General features: G+C 33.3%; 1 protein-coding gene across 3 annotated transcripts in view; it reads left to right on the top strand.

Moving 5' to 3' along the window:
• The window catches only part of NBEAL1 (neurobeachin like 1), a 151212-nt gene that overhangs the window by 47394 nt on the left and 77834 nt on the right, over positions 1-25984 (top strand). For 2 of the 3 annotated variants that reach the window (XM_057744659.1, XM_057744658.1), the window contains exons 9-19: positions 933-1239; positions 3288-3394; positions 9979-10065; positions 12171-12254; positions 13950-14048; positions 14139-14719; positions 15430-15562; positions 16195-16314; positions 17293-17596; positions 19985-20070; positions 24177-24266. In XM_057744659.1, the coding sequence (XP_057600642.1) occupies positions 933-1239; positions 3288-3394; positions 9979-10065; positions 12171-12254; positions 13950-14048; positions 14139-14719; positions 15430-15562; positions 16195-16314; positions 17293-17596; positions 19985-20070; positions 24177-24266 (1998 nt within the window). The remainder of the gene's footprint in view (positions 1-932; positions 1240-3287; positions 3395-9978; positions 10066-12170; positions 12255-13949; positions 14049-14138; positions 14720-15429; positions 15563-16194; positions 16315-17292; positions 17597-19984; positions 20071-24176; positions 24267-25984) is intronic. The other variant, XM_057744661.1, reaches the window with a different exon arrangement.

Raw genomic sequence — 25984 nt, 5'->3', positions numbered from 1 at the left:
GAAGCAGAGGAAAATTGATGTTGAGTGGGCCATCAGCAATTTCTTCCATAGTAGCACTTATTATTGATATTATTTATCATATTTTAATAAGTCCGAATGGCCTGTGTTATTACTTTCAGATGATTTTGCATAATTATACTTTGATTTATTACATATCAGTTTAACAATTTAAGGCAATATATGTTGTTTATTTCAAGTTTAATGTATCATCTTAAATAGCTACTAGTTACTTAGCATTTCAGAAATACGTTTGTAGAATCAGAGCCAAACCAGTCCTCTAATATATCTGTATCATTTGGGATGAAATGATATAAATGATACGTGTGGTTTGCGATAACCAACAGAAAACTTGAGAGAGGCTTGACCAAATTGATGTGTTTATTTTTATTCTTGCATAAGCATTCCAAATGCAGGCAGTTCTGGGATAGCACAGCAGCTCAATGATATCATCAAGGATGAAGGTCTTTGTGTTCCTGTTTTGCTCTGCAGCCTGCTACTTTAATTCTGGGGCATGTTTCCTCATAACATAAAGGGGGCTCCAAGCATCTTGTCTGCATTCTAGGCGGGAAAAAGGTGAAAAGGCCAAGAGCAAAGGGTCCTTCTCTTTTTTATTTGTTTGTGGTCTACTGGTATATATTCTTGACCAGAACTATGTCACATGGCTACCCCTAGCTACAAGGGAAGGTGGTGAGTTTTCTACATGGACAGATTACTATCTGAATGAAATCAGAATTCTCTTAGTAGTGAAGAAATGAATACCTAATATGCATAAAACACCAGCAGTGTCTGTTGAAGTATCTGTATAAAAATTTTTTAATGTTGATTTATAAAGAAAAAGTTGCCTACAGATGTGTTAAATTCTCTTTGTTTTTGCAAATGTACAGCACTTCAGTTAGATTTGGGTTTCATTTTTGTTGTCTCTCATGTTTCAGAGGAATGCTTTGCAAGCAATTTCTCCAGCTACCATGGAAGTTCTTATGAGAGTTTTGGCCGATTGTGATTCTTGGGAGGATGGAAATCCTGAAGAAGTGGGTAGGAAGGTAGAACTTACTCTGAAGTGCCTTACAGAAGTGGTACATATTCTTCTCACTAGCAGCTCTGATCAGCGTCAAGTGGAAACCAGCACTATTTTGGAGAACTATTTTAAATTGCTAAATTCAGATCATTCAGCTTTACCTAATCAAAGGAGGTCCAGACAGTGGGAAAGCTGGTTCATAGCTCTGCAAATCAAAATGCTGAGTGAGTATTAGATGAAGTTTATTATATTCAGTTTTTTCTCTGAATCTAGTTTTTTTTTTTACCTTTATATTCTCCATTTTCATTTAAAATTCAAGGCCATTTTATAGAAAATATTGATTGCTTAATTCAAATGTTATGTGACCATTTAGATTTTGACTTCAAAATATTTAATATGGAATTGATTTCTTTCACATATTTGCTTTAACAGTGACAAAATCAAGCCTCTATATTCTCTTTTGAAAGCTGTAATCCACTAAAAGCATCACATTAAAAATAAAACCAGCTGTGATTTTGAAATTCTAGGAAAAGTAAATTTTCAGCAAGTGCCATTTATAGTTTCTAACCTATGGCAAAGAGTCACACACATCTCTATAGAGATCAGTTCAACACGTCCTTCCTCTTGAAGGTTTCCGGTTTCTTGTTTTGTTTTGATTCCTCAGATCCTCTGTGTGTGTATGTGTCTTGTTTTTCTTTTCCTCTCTGTGTTGGTTGTTTTGTGTCATTGTGTGTTTCTTTCTTTCTCTCTCTCTCTCCCCGTCTCTGCGCTCCACGTAAGCTCCTTCACCAATGTTTGTGATTTCTTTTTGTATTCCTGTTAGATTGATAAATACTAATATTATTAACTAAGTTCCTTTTTATAGAAATAAAATATTTTCATTATAGCTAAACTAGAAAATTCAGATAAGTAAGAAGAAAAAAGTTTTTATATCCTGCCACCCGACATAACCAACATTAATTGTTTGTTGTGTAGCTCTAGAGATTTTAAAAAATGTTTGTGTGGGTGTGTGGTATGTGTGTGGTGTCCCATTTAAAAGTATTAGACATCAAAAATAAAATAAAATAAAAGTATTAGACATCAAAATCTTTTTTTTTAAGTTCTTTATTGGAATATAATTGCTTTACACTGTTGTGCCAGCTTTTGCTGTACAACGAAGTGAAGCAGGTGTATTTATACGTATATCCCCATATCCCCTCCCTCCTGCGACTCCCTCCCACCCTCCCTCTTGCAGCCCTCTCAGTCATAATCCATCATCGAGTTGATCTCCCTGTGTTACGCAGCAGCTTCCCACTAGCTATCTGTTTTACATTTGGTAGTGTATATATGTCAGTGCTACTCTCTCATTTCATCCCAGCTTCCCGCCCCCCCATGTCTTCAAGTCCATTCTCTACATCTGCATCTTTATTCTTGCCCTATCACTGCGTTCATCAGTACCATTTTTTTAGATTCCATATATATAAGTTAGCATATGGTATTTGTTTTTCTCTTTCTGGCTTACTTCGCTCTATATGACAGTCTCTAGGTCCATCTACCTCACTACAAATAACAATTTCATTCCTTTTTATGGTTGAGTAATATTCAATTGTATATATGTGCCACATCTTCTTTATCCATTCATCAGTTGATGGGCATTTATGTTTTTGTAGGAAAATAAGATTCATCTTATATGGTTCTGTTCTTTTATATGTTATGTTTTGTAATTATTATAAATTATAAGTTTATAAGGATATTTGAGTCTATATTGAATGGACTTCTTTTTTGTTGTAAACTTTCATATTACCTATGTCAAATGTCCCTTGATTTCTGAATGTGGACATCCTTTCAGTAGGAAACAAGACTAAAGCATCTTCATAAATGAGTTAATTACCTGTCTCATTTTCATGATAGCCATATGTTAATTTTATATTGTATAAATGAGACTGTGTTGCTAAACATAACCAATCATTGCCTATTCATAGCAAGTTGGGAACCACAGTTTGTTACATTTAAATTATAATGGAAGAACACTTAAGTAAATCTCTGGGAAATATATATCACTCACATATAAAAAGATAAATGTTTTTAATAATAAAGTATAAAGATATTCACTTTTCTTATCAAGTAATAAGTACAGGTTTTTTTTTTCTATTCCCCCTCCTTATTATTTCCTATTAATTTACATCTGTTTGTCAGCTGAAAAGCCTAAATTAAATTTATGGCTAGAGTGCATGTTTCTGTGATCCCAAATTTTCTGCTTTATTAATGGAAAGTTTTGTTTTTATTTTCCTAGATACCATCACAGCCATGTTAGACTGCACAGATAGGCCTGTTCTTCAGGCTATTTTTCTTAACAGTAATTGCTTTGAACATCTCATACGACTGCTACAGAACTGCAAGGTATTTTTCTATTATTATTATTATTGTAGTCTTTGATTTTAAGAAGCTATTATTTTGTTTTTGTTTCGATTCTATTTTGAGCATATTATTATAAAAAAGTACATTTTTTCCTTTTTTATTGGGGTAAAATACACATAACATAAAATTTACCATCTTAATCATTAAGTATACAGTTCAGTGGTATTAAATACATTCACATTGTTGTTGCAACCATTACCACCATCCATTCCCCATAATTCTTCTCTTGTAAAACTGAAACTCTGTATCCATTAAACAACTCCACATTCTCCTCTCCCTTCAGCCCCTGGCAACTACTATTCTTTCTGTCTCTGATTTTGACTACTCTAGGTACTGCATATAGGTGAAATCATACAGTGTTTGTCTTTTTGTGGCTGGCTTATTTCATTAAGCATAATATCCTCAAGATCCATCCATGTTGTAGTATATTGCAGAATTTCCTTTCTTTTTAAGACTGAATAGTATCTTATTGTATGTGTGTATATGTACATACCACAGTTTGTTTATTCATTCATCTGTTGATGGACTTTTGTGTTGATTCTGCCTTTTGGCTATGGTGGGTAATGTTGCTATGAACAAGAAATATACAAAATATATAAATATCTGAGTATGCAAATATCTCTTCAAGACCCTACTTTAAATTCTTTTCGGTATATATCCAGGAGTGGGTTTGCTGGATCATGTACTAATTAAATTTTTAATTTTTTGAGGAACCACCTTACTGTTTTCCATAGGGTGCACCGTTTTACATTCCCACCAACAACGCACAAGAGCTCTAGTTTCTCCACATTCTCATCAACACTTGTTTTCTTCTTCTTTTTTTTTTTTGATAATACCCATCCTAATGGATGTGAGGTAGTATCTCATTGTAGTTTGATTTGTTTTTCTCTAATGATTAGTGATACTGAGCATCTTTTCATGTGCTTTTTGGTCATTTATATATCATGTTTAGAGAAATGTCTGCTCAAGTTCTTGGTGCATTTTTTAATTTTTAGCTTTTTTGTTGTTAAGTTTTAAAAGTGTTTTTTGTTATGTGTTGTTAAAATTTGATATGAGCATTTGATGGCATATGTTTTTGTACTTTTGTTTCATTTAAGATTATTTCATTAGCATTTTCATGTGCTGTGATTTTCATATATACATATTATTATATTAAGTGGATGTACCATAACTTACTTAACTATTCCCTAATTGGTAGATACTTAATTTGTTTTCAATTTTGTTTACTATTACGTAACTCTTTAAAGTTTCATAGAATAGAATTCTGTTTCTAGTAGGATTATTAGATCAAAGGGCATAGATTTTTTAAACTAGGGGACATTGTATGAAAACAACTTATGAATAAGTGGAAAATGTAGAAAAGTAGAAAAATAAAAATACTACTATGATTTTTAATGTATACCTCCAATTTGGTTACTTTTAAAAGTTTTTACTAATTTATGCTTGTAGCAGATTTGTGTGAGTACATAATAACTAATATCTCTGATTATTATATGTTTCCATAAATTTCAAGATGGCACCAGAAACTTCTTAGAGCGCTTCTTGAGAGGCCTTTGAGGCTTCAAAGAGATTTTACATTTCTATTTGAGGTATTCCTTTCATGAATTCCCTGTTAAGAAATACTAGGGGTTCATTCTGATTCTGTGAGACTATTTCAGAATAAGAATTTTAATATCAGCTCCTTGAATTTTTCCACACTGTAAGGAAGGGTATCCTTGAAAGCATTTATGTCACTATGTTGCTTAACTTATAGTAAAATTGTAAAGAATAGCATAAAATAATAAATAATATAATGATAAAGTAAGTCATAATGAATTTTTATGAAGTCAACAAAAGTACCAAATTACCATTGGAGAGTCAGGATGCCTGTTTACCTTTTAAAGATCATTCTTGGGAAAGAAATCCTAGGGAGGTGAAAGCATAAGAGAAATGTTTATAAAACCTTCTGTTTGTTGTAAAAATGCAGTGTGGCTTTATCAGTTATAAAGACAACTTCAGTGATAAAGACAAGATCACACATGTGTAGAGAACCTGTCAATCACACATTATAGAAGGATCAATCACTAGGATAAAAATATTTCTACCAAAATTTTTAGTATGCATTTATACAGTATATGAAACTAAGATATAATTAAAAATCTCTGTCATCTTGTGGTCAGCAGTATCTTTTTTAAAAATACCAAACTGTTTGGCATAGCTGTCATGATGGTGAGCTAGTATTTACTCTTTCTACTATGTTAAAATCCAAAGTTTCTTATAATTTGGATGTAAAAACTTGCTCACAGTCATAGCACTTTAAAATTAATTATTTGATACCATTTATCACATTTTGTTTTGAAACAGGAAATGGTAGAGAAGCAACCCATTAGGCTTTGGGATCTGAGCCATCTTTCCTGGTAGTAGTCTTTATTTGTGGAATATTCTAATCAGAATCCTGTGGATTCCTTACTAAACATTAGAATAAGTTTTAAAAACAAGGGAGAACCTTTGAAATAAACTGCCCAACTCCTTTATTAATACAAATGAGGAGCTATGTCCTAAGAGATTAAGTGATTAGCCCAGGGTTAGCACTAATATATGATGGAGGTAGGATTTCTTACCCAGGTATTCTGACCATAAGTTCATTGTTATATGTAGTTTTGTAACTGTATTACTGGTGTTTAAGGTCACTGTTTAGTCAGTAGAAAAAAAATAAGTTTTTTATATTTTAAAATATGAAATTCTATATTATAAAATTTGTCAGTTCATTAAATATGAGAATTACAGATTTTATTTACTGTGTATACAAACATATTTGATGGAGATAAGTGATATGATTTATGAGTATATAAAAATGTTTGTCATCTTGTGAAAACTTAAGCTCCCAAATGTATTATAGGATGCTATAGATGTCTATGATTGATTTTTGTTTGAATTGTTTCTGTAAATAAGGAATGAATCATTTATTCTTTTATATAGTAATACAGAATCAAGCCAATTGTCATTTCAATATTCAGACCCATTGGAAACATTGTCAAGTAAAGCTTAAAGTGTCATGAACAATTTATGAATTACACGAAAATCTTTAGGTTGACTGCTGCAGTTTCTATGCTTTCTTTTTGCATGAGATTCACCAACCAGTTTAAGTATGCATTAATTTCCTTGAATATTTGTATAAAGACTTCTGGGCCTGTCAAAATGAATTTCATCGTAGTATAACGTATTTAAAATACAGTTCCATGGAATCATATGTTTAACTTTTATGCTAGGTATGATGAGCTTTAAATATTTAAGAATTATTTTGTTTTACTATATTGAATTTTGAAAGGGGGATATGCTTTGAGTTAATGTAAATTTTTAAGCTGTCCAAAAATATTTGAGTTAATGTGAAGAAAATAACAGCAGATTTTTAGTAGCAGAGGATTGAAAACCATTGCATTGACTTTAGTACTTTGCTAGTTGAAATCATTTTTTTGAAAATATATTGTAAATGTGTTATAAGTATGTAAAGTCCCATTTGAGGACTTAAATCATAAGTTTCTGGAAAGCTTTTGATATCGTGGCCTTGCTCATCTTCTTTAGTTTGTTTTCTTTACTTTCTTCTCTCTTCTCCACATCTACTCCTTAAAATCAACTACAATAGAAATTTATCATCATGACAGTCTAAGTAGGAATGAGAATTTATGAAAGGGGCAACTGAGGGATTCTTTATGGAAAAGAGTGTTAGGTGTGGATAGACAAAATGGTATAGTCGAAAGCCCGACTTTGGGAATCACACCTGTCTGGATTCATACACATTGCCTTAGTGAACTTGAGCAAGTTTCTTTTCATTTTTTAAAAAATAGATTTTTATTTAACTTCTAGAATAATACACAATCCATATAGAGATTTTGGGGGAAAAAAGAAGTATAAAAATATATTTAAAATATTTTTTTACAAAGTGTATACATAATATTTAAATTCTTACAAAATATACATATTATTTGTTTATACATTTTTAATGTGGCTGTATATTCCTTTACAAAATTGGAATACTACTGATTATTTTTATTCTGCTTTTAGTTGTGTTATATCATGAGTCTTTCCATATGCTATCATATATTTTTCAAAAGATTGCTTTTTGTGACTGCAAATATTTCAACCCAGCAGTTTTCAAAGTAGGGGATCCCCAAGATCATTTTAGGGAGTCTGCAAAGCCTAATCTTTTTTTTTTTTTTTTAAGGAATTTGATTCTTCTCTCTTTTTAAAAATTTATTTATTTATTTATTTATTCAATTTATTGGCTGTGTTGAATCTTCGTTGCTGCACACGGACTTTCTCTAGTTGCTGCGAGTGGGGGCTACTCTTCGTTGCGGTGTGCGGGCTCCTCATTGCTGTGGCTTCTCTTGTTTCAGAGCCATTGGGCTCTAGGTGCGTGGGCTTCAGTAGTTGCAGCACACGAGCTCAATAGTTGTGTCTCACGGGCTCTAGAGCGCAGGCTCAGTAGTTGTTGTGCACAGGCTTAGTTGCTCCGTGGCATGTGGAATCTTCCCAGAGCAGGGCTCGAACCCGTGTCCCCTGCATTGGCAGGCAGATTCTTAACCACTGCGCCACCTAGGAAGTCCTGCAAAGTCTAATCTTCACAAAATTTCTTTTTGAGGCTAATTTTCTTCTTAAACATTAACCACAATGACACTATAAGTCTGAATGCAGAAGCAGGTAGGAGAGTTCATCTGTTTTAAGTCAGACAGTTAAAGGGATTTTGCAGAAATGTAAAAGCAGTGCTGTCCTCACTAAGGTATATTTTGGAAATTAGAGTTATTTTTCAGAAATGTTATTTATGTAAACATGTAGGTTTATTATTTTTTGAATAAACAAATATTTTTTAAATGCCTTGATTTTAATTTCTGATATGGTAAATATTGATAGATGTAACCCACATAAATAAAAGTTCTTTGGGGTCCTTTTTTTAAGAGTGTTAAGGGGTCTTGAGAGCAGAAAATTTGAGGATTTCTCTTTCAACCTATGGATGAACCATAATTTATTGAAGCATTCTGCTCTGTTGATCTTTGGCTGGTTTCTAATTTTTTGCTACTGTAAACAAAGTTGAAGTGAGCCTTTCTTTCCCATAATCTTGGTGTGAGTTTCTGACTGTATCTTTGAGTAGATTTCTAGAAATACGATTACTTATTTAAAGAGTGAGAACTTTTTAAAAGAATCTTTATATGGATTGCTTTCTGGGAAGACTTTACTCATTTTTACTTTCATCAGTTTTGAGCATTCCTGTATTCTTGCACCTAGGTAATATGGAATATCACTCTTTTAAAAATCTTTGCTGATAGTAATAATTCCAACTTTCATTTATTTAACCCTTGTTACATGCCAGTTTCTAGGCTAATAACCTAACATGGATTATCTCATTTAATCTGCACACCAGTTCCATGAGATATTACTCTTTTCATTTCTGAGAAAACAAGCTTGGAGAATTTAGGTAGTTTTCCTTAAAACCAGACAGATAATAAGTAGCAGAACCAAGATTCAAATCCAGGTTTCTGGTTCCAAAGCCTAGATTGTGTATATTAATCTATTTTTAGGTTAAACTTTACTTATGCTCTTGCATACCTTATCATGCCTTACTATATTATCCATTTTATTTTGTATTGTGTTGTTTCAGCACGTTACTAGATTTTTGTTTTATAATTTCTGAAATTATAGTCGTGCCTAAGAACAACTTCCTTCTTAGGATGCTCTTGACAAATCCCTTTACAAATCTAACTTTCTTTCCCTTTTCACTCTCATTTGACTTATTTTCCTCTTTACCCAAACTGTGACTGAGATCTTCTGGGATGCTGAGTTTTATTTATGTAAACCAAACCAGTTGATTCTTTATTTCTTTCAGAAAAGGGCAGTCTCCATATATGTCAGAGATAGTCCTCATCCCTCTTCCTAGTGTGCAAACTAATATAAATTAGCTCAACTCGATAATTTTGGAAAATACAGTTATGAAATTTTTAACAGACTGTGTGGTCAGGTAAATTTGGGAGATGCTACACACTGACCTCCCTTGTGGAAATACACATTAACATGTTCAGGACTCTGGGAAGTGTTTTCAGAAAGACCTCTTTTTAAAGTTAGATAGTATTTCACAAACGTACGTGGCTACAGAACCCTTACTATACATTATTTACTACAGTATCTTTAGTCTGTCTCAGTAGCAGTTTCCTTTTTTTCTGTGAGTCATTCTCTGCTGATTCTTTAAGAATTCAGGATTTTTGAATAATAATAATTTAATCTAATTAATAATAAATTAATTATAATTAACAAACTATAATAAATAAATAGTAAATTAATAAATAATTATTGCCGTTGTTTCTTACTTTAGTAACTTTGAGTTTCAGAGAGAAATAATAATTAATTATATAGTATATGAACTAATGTTAGTAATACAAAAAGCAGATAGTTGATTGTCATTTTAAGAGTGGCATACTTCATGAGTGGATTCTTGGATTTATTTTCAAGAGACGTGGACATCCATTTAAGCTTCACTTCTGCTTATAGGTAACAATTTAATGTTCTTTCTCCATTATTCTTGTCTCTGTTTTTAACAGCTGTTTTTAAATGCTAACAATAAGGTGGCAGACAAGAACGAGAAAGACCTTGCCAACAAATTACTGACAGAAATGAATGAGGACCAGGTATCTACAAAGCCTGCATCTTGTTTCAGCTGAAGTCCAAAATCAGTCAATGGGAGCACCTATTCCTGTACTTTTCTTCTTATGTTTTAAAGTACACAAACATTATCTACTTGTAGACTTCATTAATTACTTTTGAAAATTGTTTAAAAAATTAAAAATAAAAATTGCCAAATCCTGGTGAGGGTTATAAACAATCAGCAGTATTCCCTGTATGTATGTGTGTGTTCTTTTCAGTTTAGGAGATACAAAGTACAGGAATGGAATCCCAATATCAATGCTGTCCACCTGGTGGTGACTCCATATTTTGGGGGCTTCTTTTTCTAAGCATTGTGGTGTATTGGGAACTTAGGGCTTTGTTCGTGAATATGTTTGATCAGTTTTAATATCTTGATTCTTTGCCTCTGTTGAAAATTAATGCTTGTAATTCAATGGACAACCCAAATCTTGGAGGAAGGGAAGAAGATGCCGAACTCTTTTGAGTCTAAATTTAGCATAAAATTTAACTTTTTTCTTTTCTAAAAATTCAGCTCTACAAGGGTATAAGGCAGAAATATGCAATTTATCTTGCTTTTCACAATATATTGGGTAATTTAGTTTGGGAAAAACTACCTATAAAGTTGCTTTGTTATTTGTCTTTCCCAGAATGTTTGTGAGAGAGCTTACGTGATGTCTTTTATTAACATTATTAACATTATCTTAATGGCCAGGTGTATAAATAGAGCTGCAGTATAAAAAAAGACATGATAATCTATTATTTTCTCTTCTGGATGTGAAATATCAATTACAGACTGCTGTTCTGGATTTCTCTATAAGTGTTAGTCCCTCTTAAAGTCTCCTTATATAGATTTATAAAATAAAATGTTATAATAATCTTCTTAGAGGTTTACAATTAGTATTCCTGATTATAGGTACTGTGATGCCTAGTCCCCTTTGATAAAGTCTAGATAAAATCTTAGTTGCATGAAATTCTGTATGCAGAATGTTTAATGCATATGATATGTTTATTACACATGTAATATGTTTGTTTTGTTTTATGTAATAATGTGTAATAAACAAACAACATCAACAAAAACCAAGATATCAGCTTAAATTACTTGCCTGAAAGTGACAGAACTTAGCTTACAATGACAAAGATCTAATAAGTCCCCCTTTACTCACATCATTTTGAAGTGAAAGGGAGAGAGGAAAATTCTATTTGTGGGGTGACAAGCTTCAAGTCATAGTAATATATTACCAAAAGCAGATTTTGGGGAGTGATAATTTTTACAGCTTTCTAGTCCTCACACTGTGCTTTCATGGTTGACTAAGTTTGATGATATAACATTCATGTTCAGTATTTTTATATTGATGATGTTCTTTTTTTTCTTTTTTTCTTTTTTGCTATGAATGCACTGCTCTAAAATTGAACATGTGTCTTCTTTATGATGACGCTTAACCGGAAATAGAATGGAGCTGGTATTTATTTTTTCTTACAACTTTTGGCATTAAAGGTTGCTTTCTCAAAAACATGACAGTGCTTATAGATACACGTTTCATTTTCTGTTCTGCCTCAAATTCTGCGTTTTATGTAAAAATAGATGTACATTGTTGTTTGCAAGTGCTATTGTTTGATTGGTATATGCACGTACCATTTTGTATATAACACAGGGTTTGGAAATTATGTAGATAAGACTGTTTTAGACATCTTATTGTACATGCTAATGAAATTTTAACCTAGGAATTTTCAAGTGTGTTTTTGAAGGAAAATTAAAACATACAAGAATTTCCCATGATAGCCCTCCCTCCCTTCCTCTTGAGATTGTCCATTACTTTTAAAAAGCATGTATTAAGCTTGGTGTTTTGTTTTGTTTTGTTTTTACCCCCAAAGCATTTTAATGTAATGAGTGAATGTAGCCTTATTATTCTTGACACATGGCTTATTTTCTGTCAAGTATGTAAGTTTTCTTACAGGTTTTAGTGTTTCAGAAATCCATTTCATTGGAAGAGGAATGTATTGCATGTTAAGTAATTATTTTTTTCAGGTTTTCAGAACAAAAGGTTTCCTAACTGAATACAAATCTTGAACACATTTGTTAATTTCTTGCTTTTTTTTCCTCCTCTGATAGGTGTTTCAGGGACAGTTGGATTGTTTGGCTGTATCAACCATTCAGGCTTTGACAGCAGTAATGAACAAATCTCCAGCAGCTAAGGTAAAGCATATGTCCTCAAGCTCTAAAATGTTATCTTAGATATAACAGTTTTCACTAAATAATTCCCGAAGTAATGTATGAAAGTATATAATACATAGGGTTTCACACATGAAATGAAATAGTTCAGAAAATGTCTCCATCTTTGTATAAGAATCACTTTGCTGATAATTTAAAAGACAGATGCCTATGGGCAGTGCTTTGGGATTATTTTTTTTTTCTTTTAATTTTAATTTTATTTATTTATTATTTTTTTGGGGGTACACCAAGTTCAATCATCTGTTTTTATACACATATCCCCGTATTCCCTTCCTCCCTTGACTCCCCTCCCACCCTCCCTCGAGTCCCCCCCACCCTCCCCGTCCCAGTCCTCTAAGGCATCTTCCATCCTCGAGTTGAACTCCCTTTGTTATACAGCTACTTCCCCATTTCAACACCAGTGCTCTTTTCCCATTCATTGACTGATGCGGTAAATCCCTAGGGCTTGCAGTCATCTGAAAAAATTATTTTAAGTTCTAAGTAATTGGTTTATGAGTATAATGGATTGCCTGTATACTGTATTATGAAATTCAAACCTGAAATGATGTCTAAGTCCTTTTTAAATATAATTTTAAAACTATGTTATGCATTGCACGTTTTAAAATTTGAAAGATTACTTATTTATTTTTTAAAAATTTATTTATTTACTTTTTATTGGCTGCATTGAGTCTGTTGCTGCATGTGGGCTTTCTGTAGTTGCAGAGAGTGGGGGCTACTCTTCGTTTTTGGTGTGTGGGCTTCTTATTGCGGTGGCTTCGCTTGCTGTGGAGCACGGGCTCTAGGTGTGCGTGGGCTTAGTTGCTCCATGGCATGTGGGATCTTCCCGGGCCAGGGCTTGAACCTGTGTCTCCTGCATTGGCAGGCAGATTCTTAACTACTGCGCCACCAGGGAAACCCCTGAAAGATTATTTTTTTAAATGCCTTTTGAAAAAAGATTTTCTTCCTGTTCTTGGCCCATAGTCAACTAATTCCCCTTCCTAGAGACAACCAGTCATACTCGTTTAAACCTTTTGATTTTATAATGAGTGTATGTATTTTTGCCTGACTTACTGGACCAATTTAGTATTGCTAGGTTTTTTGGTTGTCTTTACATTTTACTTTATGGCTTTTGGTGCCTGCTAGTTCAAAAGTACATGTGACTTGGAGCTTATTAAATTGAACTTCGTGCTCCAGATAATTCAGACCATTTAGATATGAAGAGCAGAGAGAAAACCGTACCCAGTGTTTTTTCTGGCCACTACTCAAAATTGCCAGGAGTCTTTAATCTAGTTCTTTGAGGCTGCTGACTCCTGTTATCCCTAAAGTCTCCTCATTTTTTTCTCCATTTTTGTTTTGATTTCAAGTAATACTCTACTAATAACAAATCAAGTGAGGAAAGTAAAGGTATCTGCAAGTAATATAACAATTTTATAATACACGATTTTTGCTAATTCCATTTCTTTTACATTTTGATATATTATTATAGCACTGTATTCCAGAAAGTGTATGGAATCTATTTAAGATGAAGACATCTGACTTAAGAAAATAGAAATATTGAACTCATATTGAACTCATAGTGAACTTTTTAATAGTTAAATGGGTATTATTCAACATTTTTAGTATTCTAACAAATTCAGTCTTTGAAAATCTGCTTTGATATATTGATTTCTCCTCTCTTAGGAAGTATTTAAAGAAAGAATTGGTTATACACATATGTTTGAGGTATTAAAATCACTTGGTCAGCCACCACTGGAACTGCTTAAAGAACTTATGAATATGGTGAGATTTTTTTAGCTTTATTAAAAGAAGTTCCATTATCTTCATATCAAAGATGATAGCTAACCTTTTGTCTCTTATGTTGCTTTACAGGCTGTAGAGGGTGACCACACTTCAGTTGGGATTTTGGGCATTAGTAATGTCCAACCTCTCTTGCTTCTTATCCAGTGGCTTCCAGAGCTAGAATCCCATGACCTGCAAATCTTCATCTCTGATTGGCTGAAAAGAATTTGTTGTATTAATAGGCAGAGTCGAACTACTTGTGTCAATGCAAACATGGGAATTAGAATCATTGAAACCCTTAAATCCCATTCTTCCCTCCATCGAACTTGTGCTGAGAACTTGATTGCACTCCATGGTTCCTTGGGGAGCCAGTCAGTGAGCTCAGAAGAAATCCGTCAACTGCTAAGATTGCTGAGAGTGGATGAATCTGAATATATCCACCCTTATACCACTCCTGTAACTCGAGCAATCCTGACAATGGCCCGAAAACAAAGTCTAGAGAGCGCACTGCAGTATTTTAATTTGTCACATAGTATGGCAGGCATTTCTGTGCCTTCCATACAGAAATGGCCAGGGTCTGCCTTTTCTTTCAATGCTTGGTTTTGTTTAGATCAGGATCAGCTGACTCTTGGCAATGCTAACAAAGGAGGAAAAAGAAAACAATTGTACAGGTATTAGTACAAGTTATGGAATATAAATGAATACTGTCATAACAGTATATGGTGTGATTCTTAAACAGGAAAACACTTTTTGAAGCATCTAGTTTTTAAATGTACAATAATTTATGTGACGCTTCTCCTTAGAGTGTACACAGTTTAATTATTAAGTGCTTTGTTGGTATTATAATAATAGTTGTATATCTCAAATATTTTGCTAGTTAAGTTCTGAAGCTAATTTGGAACCAAAGTTCCTTCTTAAAATTATTGTAAAAGTGGAGAAAAAAGGAATAGTAAACTTGAAAATCAATGGTGATTTCTCTGTTCTATTGAGGAAGCTGCTATATATGAAGGACGAGAAAACCTATGTTTCCAAACTTGTTGCTTCAGTAACTAATAATTTTTAATATGCCTTGTGATTTTTTAAGACTTTTATTCGTGCTTTGTGAATCTTATTTGGAATAATTTCGAAGATTTGAAAGTTTATAATTTTGCTAGAGTTTCTTAATGGCATTCTGCATATAAGGCTACCTATTATAATTTACTAAAACTCTAAAAAGAAATTTAAAAATCATCTTTGAAGCAAGGTGGGATTGATGATGTATGGCAATAGAATGTAAGCCACAGTGTGTTTGGTAAAGATATTCATGATGTTTTGTGTGCCCCAGTGATGATAAAACTGTACAACTGACTTCAAAAGTTCTGATAATACGTACTTTTGTTAGCTTTTTTACAGGAAGTGGCCTGGGTTTTGAAGCTTTTATTACCCATTCAGGTATGTTGGTTGTGGCAGTGTGCACGAAAAGAGAATATGCAACAGTTATGCTTCCAGACCACAGTTTCTGTGATTCCCTCTGGGTAAGGCTTTAGGGCATCACATTTAACTTCTTGGTTCTTTCCTTTAAAAAACATGTTTGGTGCGTGTACATCAGGTGTTGTCATGTGCTTTTTGAGAGTTGATTAATTTTATGTTAAAGTTCTATTCATGTTGAAGTTTACCTACAAAGGAGTTAATACCATTTATCATAATAATTGTAAATTCAGCAGTAATCATTTTTGTGCTAAAAATTATATTGAAATATTATGATTTCTTTCAAGTTTTCTAGAATCAAATTTGATTTTGATTTTCAATTTAAAATGAGAACAGAAATTGTTAAAAACAATGCATCTCAGTTGCTTTTCTTAAAAAATAAAATGCTTCTCATTGGAAAAATTGATTATAAAGCATACCCATAGACTTGGAAAATGCAGAAAATGTACTATATTACAGTTGTGTATAGATTTTTCTAGAATAGTCAGAAGTGCTTTTACAGTACTACAGACAAAATTGCTATTTACTTTAACATCATTTTAATCAGCATTTAATTATGCTTAAACTTACTGTTCTGCTGTTCATACAAACTAGTTATATAGGAATACTTTGAACATATGTGTCATTCCAAGGCCTTAATGCAACTTTTGCTTTTTAAATATATGTTTTACTTTACCAGCACAACATAACCATTGTTCACATGCCTGGAAAAAGGCCCTTTGGTCAGAGCCTTGTCTATATCTATGACAATGGACAGCAAAAGGTCTCTGCCCCTCTGAGATTTCCTGCCATGAATGAAGTAAGCTCATCTAACCTACTGTTTACGGGACCAGTTGACTGCGAACTCTTGAAAATTTTTTCAATTTAACGTATAAGATTCTGTTTATTCTAAACATGTGCCTATAAGTTTTAATGTTTTCTGTATACTAAATATGGTAAGTTAATATTTAATTCTGTTGGCCTATCATCATTAGATGAAGTTGGACAACATATAATAAAGAAAAACAATTCAAGGAAGAAACAAATGTAATTAAAAGCTTAGAAAAAAAGACTCATAACAGGAAAGCCAAAGAAATTGCATAGAGCAGGCCAAAGGACCATTTAATAAAGCTCTCCAAGTATATGAAATATTTAGACTGTTATGATGGACTCTTTTCCATCATTGAATTTTTCATTGAATTTGAAACAATAATGAAGAAGCCTTAAATCTTTACATTGTAGTTAGGTGTAAGATAGAGTTTATTTACTGAGGTGATTCTTAAAGAACATTAGTATAAAAGTCCTTTGAGAATTTTTGGATATTTCTGAAACGGCCTTTTCTGAAGATAATGGAATGGGTTAGATTATTTCCCAGATCCTTCTAGGATTCCAGTAATTTCTTGTTGGTGTTCATCTCGATCACTTCAGGAGAACCTGTAATGAGCATTATTATATAATTCTCTGTTTATAAATTTTAAGGGAGAAAGGTGGTTTTCTCTACTTTAGAATATAGTAAAGTAAAAAAACTTTTTAAAAATATATACTCATTAAAAATTCAAAATTTACAGGAGGATATAAAGTAAGTTATAAAAGTAATGCATCCAAGTTCCGTAGGCCAAATATAACATCTGTAGTGATGTCTTATGTGTACACACACATGCACACATCATGATCCAGTAAAAATAAAACTTTGTTTTCAGTGTACTGCTTAATGTTATGTACTGTTTCATTTTAAATGAGGATGGGGATTTAATTAAAATGTATAATTTATTATTCTTGTTTGCTTCTTAATTTTTAGCCTTTTATTTCTTGCTGCATTGGTTCAGCTGGGCAAAGAACCACAACTCCTCCACCATCCCAAATCCCAGATCCACCTTTTGCTTCTCCCATCACCCCTCATCGGACATCATTTGGTGGAATTTTGTCATCAGCTTCTTGGGGAGGAACAATTGAAAAATCAAAATTGATTACCAAAATGATATCAGCTGGAACCCAAGACAGTGAATGGGGATGTCCCACATCTCTGGAGGGTCAGCTGGGGTCTGTTATCATCTTCTATGAAGCACTGCAGCCTCCTCAGGTGAAGGCATTATACTTAGCAGGTGAGCATGTACCATCCTACTGCCTAATTAAACTGAAATAGTTTTTTTCTGTTGCCTAAATATATTCTAGAGATATATTTGATCTGAAGAATATACAGTTGGTCCTTGAACAACTCTAGAATTAGGGGTACCAACCTTTCCTGCAATCAGAAATCCACATATAACTTAGAGTTGGCCCTATGTACATACTCAGTTCCTTTGTATGCATGGTTCTGCATCTGTGGATTGTAGTACTGTAGTATTTACTATTGAAAAAAATTGCGTTCAAACCCATGTTGTTTAAGGGTCAACTGTATTTGTTTTAATTGAAGCTCTAAGTGAAGCAAAAGCCCACCACACACCATATATTTACTATGCTTGGCTTTATTGGGTTATTGACATATAACATATGTAAATTTAAGGTGTGCAATGTGCTGATTTGATACATGTCTACATTGCAAAATGATTACCATAATAAAGTTAGTTAACACCTCCATCCCTTCACATAATTACCCTTTTTTAATGTTTGTGTTGATAACATTTAAGCTTTACTGTCTTAACTTTCAAGTATATTATACATTATAATTATAGTACACTATACCTTCTTCGGTAGGCATAAATAAAGCAAACCTTTGGGAAATATTTCAAATATTTCAAATATAATACTGCCTGTGTTAGTCTATTAGGACTGCCATAACAAAATACCACAGACTGGATAGCTTAAATACTATTTTCTCGCAATTCTGGAAGCTAGAATTCCAAGATCAAGTTTCTGTCAGACTTGGTTTCTAGTGAAGCCTCTATTCCTGGCTTGTAGATGGCTGCCTTCTTGCTGTATCCTCACATGGAGTATTTCTTCTTCTTATAAGGGGTTCTATTGAATTAGGATCCGACTCTTATGACGTCATTTAGCCTTAATTACCCCTTAAAGGCCGCATCTCCAAATACAGTCACATTGGGGGTTAGAGCATCAACATAGGAATTTAGGGGGATGTGGGGGGGCACATAATTCAATCTATAATGCTGACAGTGCTTTGATAGATTTTAATACATTGATGAAACAAAATATGTCTTCATAAGAAATCATACAACTGATTCTAAAATCATGAGTATTATTCAAATTGTCATTTTTATAATTTATAAATATGTCTGAAGAATTCATGAAGGCATTAGAATAAGGAGTCCTTGGATAAAATTACAAGCTGCTTTTATTTTGGCATTTTCTTTTCTTCTGGCTCTGATTTTAAAGATACACACTGGTTGTTACTGGATCATAACTATTTTCAAAATTATATCTGTATTTTAGTAGAATGCTCAGGAGTTAAGACTCTAAGTTGTTATGTGTTTTAAATCTGCACATTAGCTTACTGTTTGTCAAAATGTCTTTTTTTAGATTACATGGAGTTTTGAGATGAAAGTCTCTGTCCAGACTTTCAAAGTTTGTATTAGAATCTTGTCGTCACTTTGAAACTCACCAAAGTATTTGAAGTGGATCTTTAATCTAAAAAAATTCCAAGTTAATAATGTCATTTAGTGTAGTCATTACAGCTATATAGTTTGGATTTTGCTATTACAATTATTCCTACTTAAAGTTTACTCTTATAAATAATAATAATTTGTTATATAAATAGCATTCATAATTATTATTTTTAATGGTTATGTAATATTTTGTTGGATTCATAGTGCATGATTTACTTAGATTGTTAATAATTTTTAATATTGATATAAACTTCAAATATTAAATGTGATGAACTATTGTACCCTTTTTTTGGGGGGGGGGTATTTTGATGGATTTGCTTATGATAAGTTCCCAGGATGAATATTCAAAGTGTGTGAATATTTTTATGTCTCAATACATGTTACCTAAGCAGTTTCCATAAAGGATATACCAATTGGTAGTGCCTACCAGTAACACATAAGTATACCAGACTCACCACAGCCTCATTAAGATAGCATGGTAAATACTGTTTCCTCCATTTTTTGATGTAAAATGGAACCTTAGATTTAATTTTGTTTTTTTTTTAGTTAAGTCAAAAATTTTTTCCTACTCATTTGCTATTCCATTTCTGTGATATCTATTCACATTTTTGATTGGTTGTTTTGCTGTTTTATGTTACAAATTTGAATTGTTTTACATTTGATAAATGTATAAAATTTGTTGTATTTTATATTAGTTTTTAATGCTATATAAAATTTTGCTCCTGCAGTAGAGATTAATCTATCCCCCTACCCCAACTTTACTAGATGTTGGATGAATTGAAGGTGATATAAAAATAAAGTACATTTTGGCTAGTGTGTTTTAACTGTGTTATATGAGATTAATTAAAAATTTTTTGTAATTACACAGAACTGAGAAAGCCATATATATTCAATGATATGTGTGTGTATGTGTGTATATATAATTTTCAGGTCCAAATTGTTTAAGCCCTTGGAAATTTCAAGATTCTGACATGGCTGACCTGCCTGGTAATGTCCTTCTTCACTACACTGCAAAGGTCAGAGTAAATGTGTGGACTGTCCATCTAGCTTTAACTATACTGTGAACTAAAATTCCATTTTCATTTCTTTTGTCATTTCAGTGGGTAGGTGAGAAGGGGCTTGAATTACCATTAAAAATTATTAATCTTCAAAAGGAGATGAAAAGCAGTAAAATTTAAGATGCAGCTCTCAACTAGGGTTCAAATGTTATAATTATGTCTTCCCAGTAGTATGAATGGGGATGGTCATAGTGGGAATTTATACTGATGAATCAGCATCAATATATGAAACTGTTTAAATGTATTCTCCTACTTTTTGGGAAGGAGACGTGAAACAGAATTGTGCTCAACATTTTCTTTCTTCCTTTCTTTCATTCATTCATTCATTTGGCTGTACGGCTTGTGGGATCTTAGTTCCCTGACCAGGGAATGAAGCTGGGCCCTCGGCAGTGAGAATGTGGAGTCCTAACCACTGGACTGCCAGGAAATTCCCTGTTTATGTTTAAAATGTGGTATTAGCAAGAAAACAAAAGACCCGTTTACTTCAGAAGGAGAAAAAAGCTACCTATGTGTATACCATGCCCAGTCCTTTTTCCTTTTTGAAAAGTCCTTTATCTAGTGAAAATAATCAGGTTAGCAAGGGCTGAGAGAATGAAGATCAAAGGTAGAACTGGGAGACAAATAAGGGAGAAGTGGCATAAACAAACAATATTAATTGCCTTTATTATATTGAATGTTACTTTAACCTGAAAGATGCTTTTGTTGTGTGAGATTATACATCATAGACTTGCCCCAGCTATTTTAGCCAGCTAGTACATGGTCATAATTTATTACTTTGAATGCTTATTTGTCTATATGTAACTTAGTAAAGTTTACTTGTCAGTTGGTATTTCCTCTTAACTTTTTTTTTTTGATTAATTTATTTATTTTTGGCTGTGTTAGGTCTTCGTTGCTGTGTGCTGGGCTTTCTCTAGTTGCAGTGAGCAGGAGCTACTCTTAGTTGTGTTGCGTGGGCTTCGCAGTGCAGGGGCTTCTTTTGTTGCGGAGCACAGGCTCTAGGCATGTGGGCTTCGGTAGTTGCAGCACGTGAGCTCAGTAGTTGTGGCTCGAGGGCTGTGGAGAGCAGGCTTAGTAGTTGTGGCGCAGGGGCTTAGTTGCTCTGCAGCATGTGGGATCTTCCCAGATGAGGGCTTGAACCCGTGTACCCTCCATTGGCAGGTGGATTCTTAACCACAGTGCCACTAGGGAATTCCTCCCCTGAACTTTCTATTTTGATTAATTTCAAACCTGAAGAGAAGTTGAAAGAATGGTAAAGTGATATCTTGTATCCTCTTTACCTAAATTTACCAGTTACTAACATTTTGCCACACTTGATCTTCATCTATCTCAAATCATTTGTGAAAGCAGATTGACATAACTATCAAGACCCTTTACTCCTAAACCTTTCAACATAATCGTTAACCTGTCTGAGAAAATTATCAATAATTCATGGGTTTACAACCCATATTCAACTTTTCCCAGTTTTCCCAAAATATTTTTTAGCCTTTTAAAAATTTAATCTTGCATCCATTTGAGCATTGCATTGGTTATAATATCTCTTGATCTCTTATTTTTTGTTTGTTTGCTTTTTGTAATACTTTTCCCCAAAGATGTACATGTTTGTTTTCCAAACTAGATTTTAAGTTATTTCCTGGTGGGGATTATATCTTATTTTTATTACAACTATTCAGTATAGGTAGATGGGAAATAATTGGACTTAATCTCACTAATTAGTGACATGTCTAGGCATGTGATGGCTAGGGTCTTTTTGGCATATCCTTTTTTCAAAGTAACTTTAATTTTTGGCTGTGCTGGCTCTTTGTTGCTGTGCGCAGGCTTCCTCTAGTTGCCTCTAGCAGGGGATACTCTGGGCTACTCTTCATTGTGGTGCGCAGCATGGGCTCTAGGCTCATGGGCTTCAGTAGTTGTGGCACAAGGGCTTCAGTAGTTGTGGCATACAGGCTTAGTTGCTCCGTGGCATGTGGAATCTTCCTGGACCAGGGCTCAAACCTGTGTCTTCTTAACCACTGCACCACCAGGGAAGTCCCCAAAGTAACTTTGATTTTAATAACATTAAGGTTGAATTTTTACTATTGGAAGTAAAAATTCTATAATATTAAAAATAGCTATTTTTCCTCATGAAACTCACTATGACAAATATATACAATAAAACAGTTTATTGGAATATTTCTTAAAAATGGTAACATCAGGATACAAGGATTCTGTGGTTAAATAAGGTTGAGGGAATGTTGCATTCTGTGTATCCTTCTTGGAGATGGGTGATAAATTGAAAAATTCTGCTTATAAAGAAACTGGTTTACATTTGTTTTACCCTACATTTTCACCAGTTGTTTGAACACAGAACACATTTTGATTTTCATTTCACTTGTTAACAATTACTAGTTTGGGAAAAGCTGCTCTAGGGAGTTTTTGACAGTCAGCAGTTTTTCATCTTAGGAGGTGTTTAACCATCCATTTGTTTAAATATTTTTGAGTGTCTTCTTTGTGTCAACAATTGTCTGAACTTTTAGGATACAAAGATGAATAAGTTAAAACCTCCAGCTTTAAGAAGCTTACAATCTGAAGTGAAATAAATGTGTAAAAAATAAGCACAATATAATTTCATAAGCATTTTTCTTTTTAACTACAATTTATTGGGTGTCTACAGTGTATTAAGCACTGTGCTAAATGTTTCACGTGTATTATTTTACTTAATCTTCACAAAAGCTCTGAGGTACTCTTTGTATCTTTCCTAAGCTCTAGTTTTCTGAGGCTGAGCAAAGATAAGTAACTAGCCTAGCTTCATAATTTTAGTGACTGCCTAGCCTGTTTAATGCAGATCCTTAACCACTATACAATATTTTTGTGTTGGAATTAGATACAAAATACAGGGTGGGTATAAAGGAAGAGTGGTTGGTTCTTCCAGGAGGATAAAATATCGTAGAAAAGATGGTTTGATTTGTGTTTTAAAAGGCAGAGTAGAGAGAGGGATGTGCAGTGAGGAGCACCTACAAAGGCACAGAATGTAAAGCTGGATTCTGTGTGTATTTGGGTATCCGTCACTAAGTGGGAGAATTGGCCAGAAGTGAGGTTAAAGGGCCAAGTGGAGACCAGATCATAGCAAACCTCTTATGCCAGGCTAAATAGTAGGCAGTGGATAGGATTTTAAGCAGGAGAGTGAAATGATCAGGTTTGCTTTTTAGAAAAAGGTCTTGAGCTACAGTGTCAGAGTTGGATTGGAGAGGTAGACTGGAAGCAGTCATACCATAGGGAGATTACTGTGTTTGGACAGGTCATAGATACACAGTACCCAAACTAAGGAAGTAACAGGAGAAAGAGTTTTCTGTCTCGGAGACTAATACAGTTTACATTGAGTTAAATGTAAACCCAATTTACATTTACTTTATTAAAGCAATTTTTCTCAGTTGCCTTAAGAGAAAAACAACATCATCATCATCTTTGCTAAAGTTTGTAGGTTTCTTTATTTTCTTTTGGACTGGGGATTTAGATTCAAGGATGTTTCATTTCCTATAAATTCACAGGTTATATGTGAAGTTCCCTGCTTTATAACCCTTAATGGAAGTTAACAAATAACTTTAACAATTTCCAGAGTTGCAGACAGAGCTTTTAATTTGAATATAACTGAAACTGGTCAGTCAGTAATATAAGGGAAGATAGTGTGTTATGCCTGTGGTTTGATTTTTGTATCATGATATAATTTTCTGTACTAATGGGACTAAAACATTGAATTTTTTAAACAGTCAAAAATCTGTTCGCATATATTGGTTTAGAATAGAAGGAATTTTTAACTATGTGATTGGTGAATGATAGGTTCTAGCTAATGCTTATCTGTCAGATGACAAGCAGAAGTGACCTCATTTGATGAGTGAGTGCATTGGAATCTAGTCCCTGTCTTTTAAAAGACAATCAGAGAATAGTAATACTAAACTTAATATTGTAGGCATCTTATCATTGACTATACTATATACCTTTTAAAATCATGGTGAAATGTTCCGTATATAGTTAAAGCTTTGTTTTGTCTTCATCATGCTTAGCTGTTTGCCATATTTTTCTTTTATTTTTAGGCCTGCAAAAATTCAATCTGTCTTGATTTATCTACTAATTGTTTGCATGGAAGGTTAACAGGAAACAAAGTAGTAAACTGGGACATTAAGGTAAGTTAATAATGAATCTTGGGCAACATATTATATAAGTTTACCCATCCTTTAAAAACATTTGTCTTTTGAGCACCACCAGATTAATATGAATAAGTCCCGTTTAAAGTGTTTGCAGATACACAGTTTGCAGGATAAACATATAAGTGGTTGAATGACTATTTGATTTGTTTGTAACTTAGTCACCTTTTTAAGCTGTGCCATGAGCTTAGCAGTTTTCATAAGAAAAATATGCTGTCCTCGTTAATTGCTCCACTTTTAAAGTATTTAATCCCTAAAACTATGTAACAGATTTCAACCCCTCAGAGACTTCATCAATTATCGATTATCCCTTTTCTCCTATATCATATACTTCTCCCTGTTCATCAGCTTTAAACAAAACTTAGATCTTTCCTCTCTCCGGTTAAAGGTGAGTAATTTTTCCTCTTCTCCATAACCCCCTCTAGCCATCGATCTTGTCTGCCTTTTTCGCGTGCCTCATATTTCTGTCTCAGCTGGATGTAATGTCTTTGCTTCTAGCTAAAGGCCTCTACTTATTTTTCAAGACTGAGCTAACTATTCTTGTCATGAGTATCTGTAATAGTTTTATTATTTCATTTATCATGGTGAATAGTTAACCATTTGCTTGCTTAATTCTCCAGTAGTCCTTAAGAACTTCAAAGGAGAGACCACTGCTTCCCCCTCTCCCCACCCCGCCCCCCACCCCAGAGCCTGGCACAGGGATACACAATAGCATTGTTGACTCAGTGATTAAACTCAGTAAAGATTATTTGGGCTAATGTGAAAGTCAGAGATATCCTATTTCTAAAATATAGGCTTTCCTTAAAAGATATATTAGATAGTTATATTGAAACTTGCTGGTAAATTAGCAGAAAAAACAAAACAAAACAAAAAACTTTTGTCTTTTAATCATTTAACACCAATGAAATATGCTTATTGTTTCAGAAATCATTAGGGTAATTCTGCCTGTGTAAAAATGAATCCATCAGTTTGTATTAATCTCATGTTATTCATGTGGTGTAAAGCTTTTTTCTCTTTGAGATAAGAACACTTATTCTTACCTGTTAACATAGTAAGATTTATGACGTGTTTGCCAATTGGTAAGTTAACTTTTGATTTCACCTATAAGATTGGTTTTATAAGGCTAGTTTTATGGATTACTTATATAGAGAAAGCTGATTATTTGTGTCATACATTATACTTGAAAATCAAAGCAGTCTTTGTTGCCTTGAGTATAGCTGTGTAAAAATCAAAAAGGAACAGAATTATCAAGAAAAGGACTATTGCTTTTTTATACTGCAGCAAAATCAAAGACAATAAATGAAATGACAACTGGGAAAAAAATACTTCCCATACAGAATTCTAGTTTACTTACTGTATAAAGCTCTTAAAAATCAGTATGAAAAACAGGCAAAGATTATGAAGAGGTTGTTTACAGCCTTAAGCTACGTAAACAATGGCAGTTCAGAACACGTGAGCAGTTAATAATAGCTAATCTTATGTAGCACCCATCGTATGTCAGGCACTAAGCACTTTTCATGTATTGGCTTACGTCATCTGTGTAACAGCTTTACAAATGGGAATTAATGTTATCCTCATCTTACAGATGAAGAAGCTGAGGCCAGGGAAATTAGTGACTTGTCTAAGATATTGAATATATTTTGTTAAGCTATCCAGTATAGTCACTTTGAGCTTTGGTTGAAGCCACTCACTCCACC

The sequence above is a fragment of the Hippopotamus amphibius genome, chromosome 8 (genome assembly GCF_030028045.1).
Source record: "Hippopotamus amphibius kiboko isolate mHipAmp2 chromosome 8, mHipAmp2.hap2, whole genome shotgun sequence".
NCBI classification, from domain to species: domain Eukaryota; kingdom Metazoa; phylum Chordata; class Mammalia; order Artiodactyla; family Hippopotamidae; genus Hippopotamus; species Hippopotamus amphibius.
Note: the sequence above shows the minus strand (reverse complement) of the source record. Positions and strands in the feature narration are given on the sequence as shown.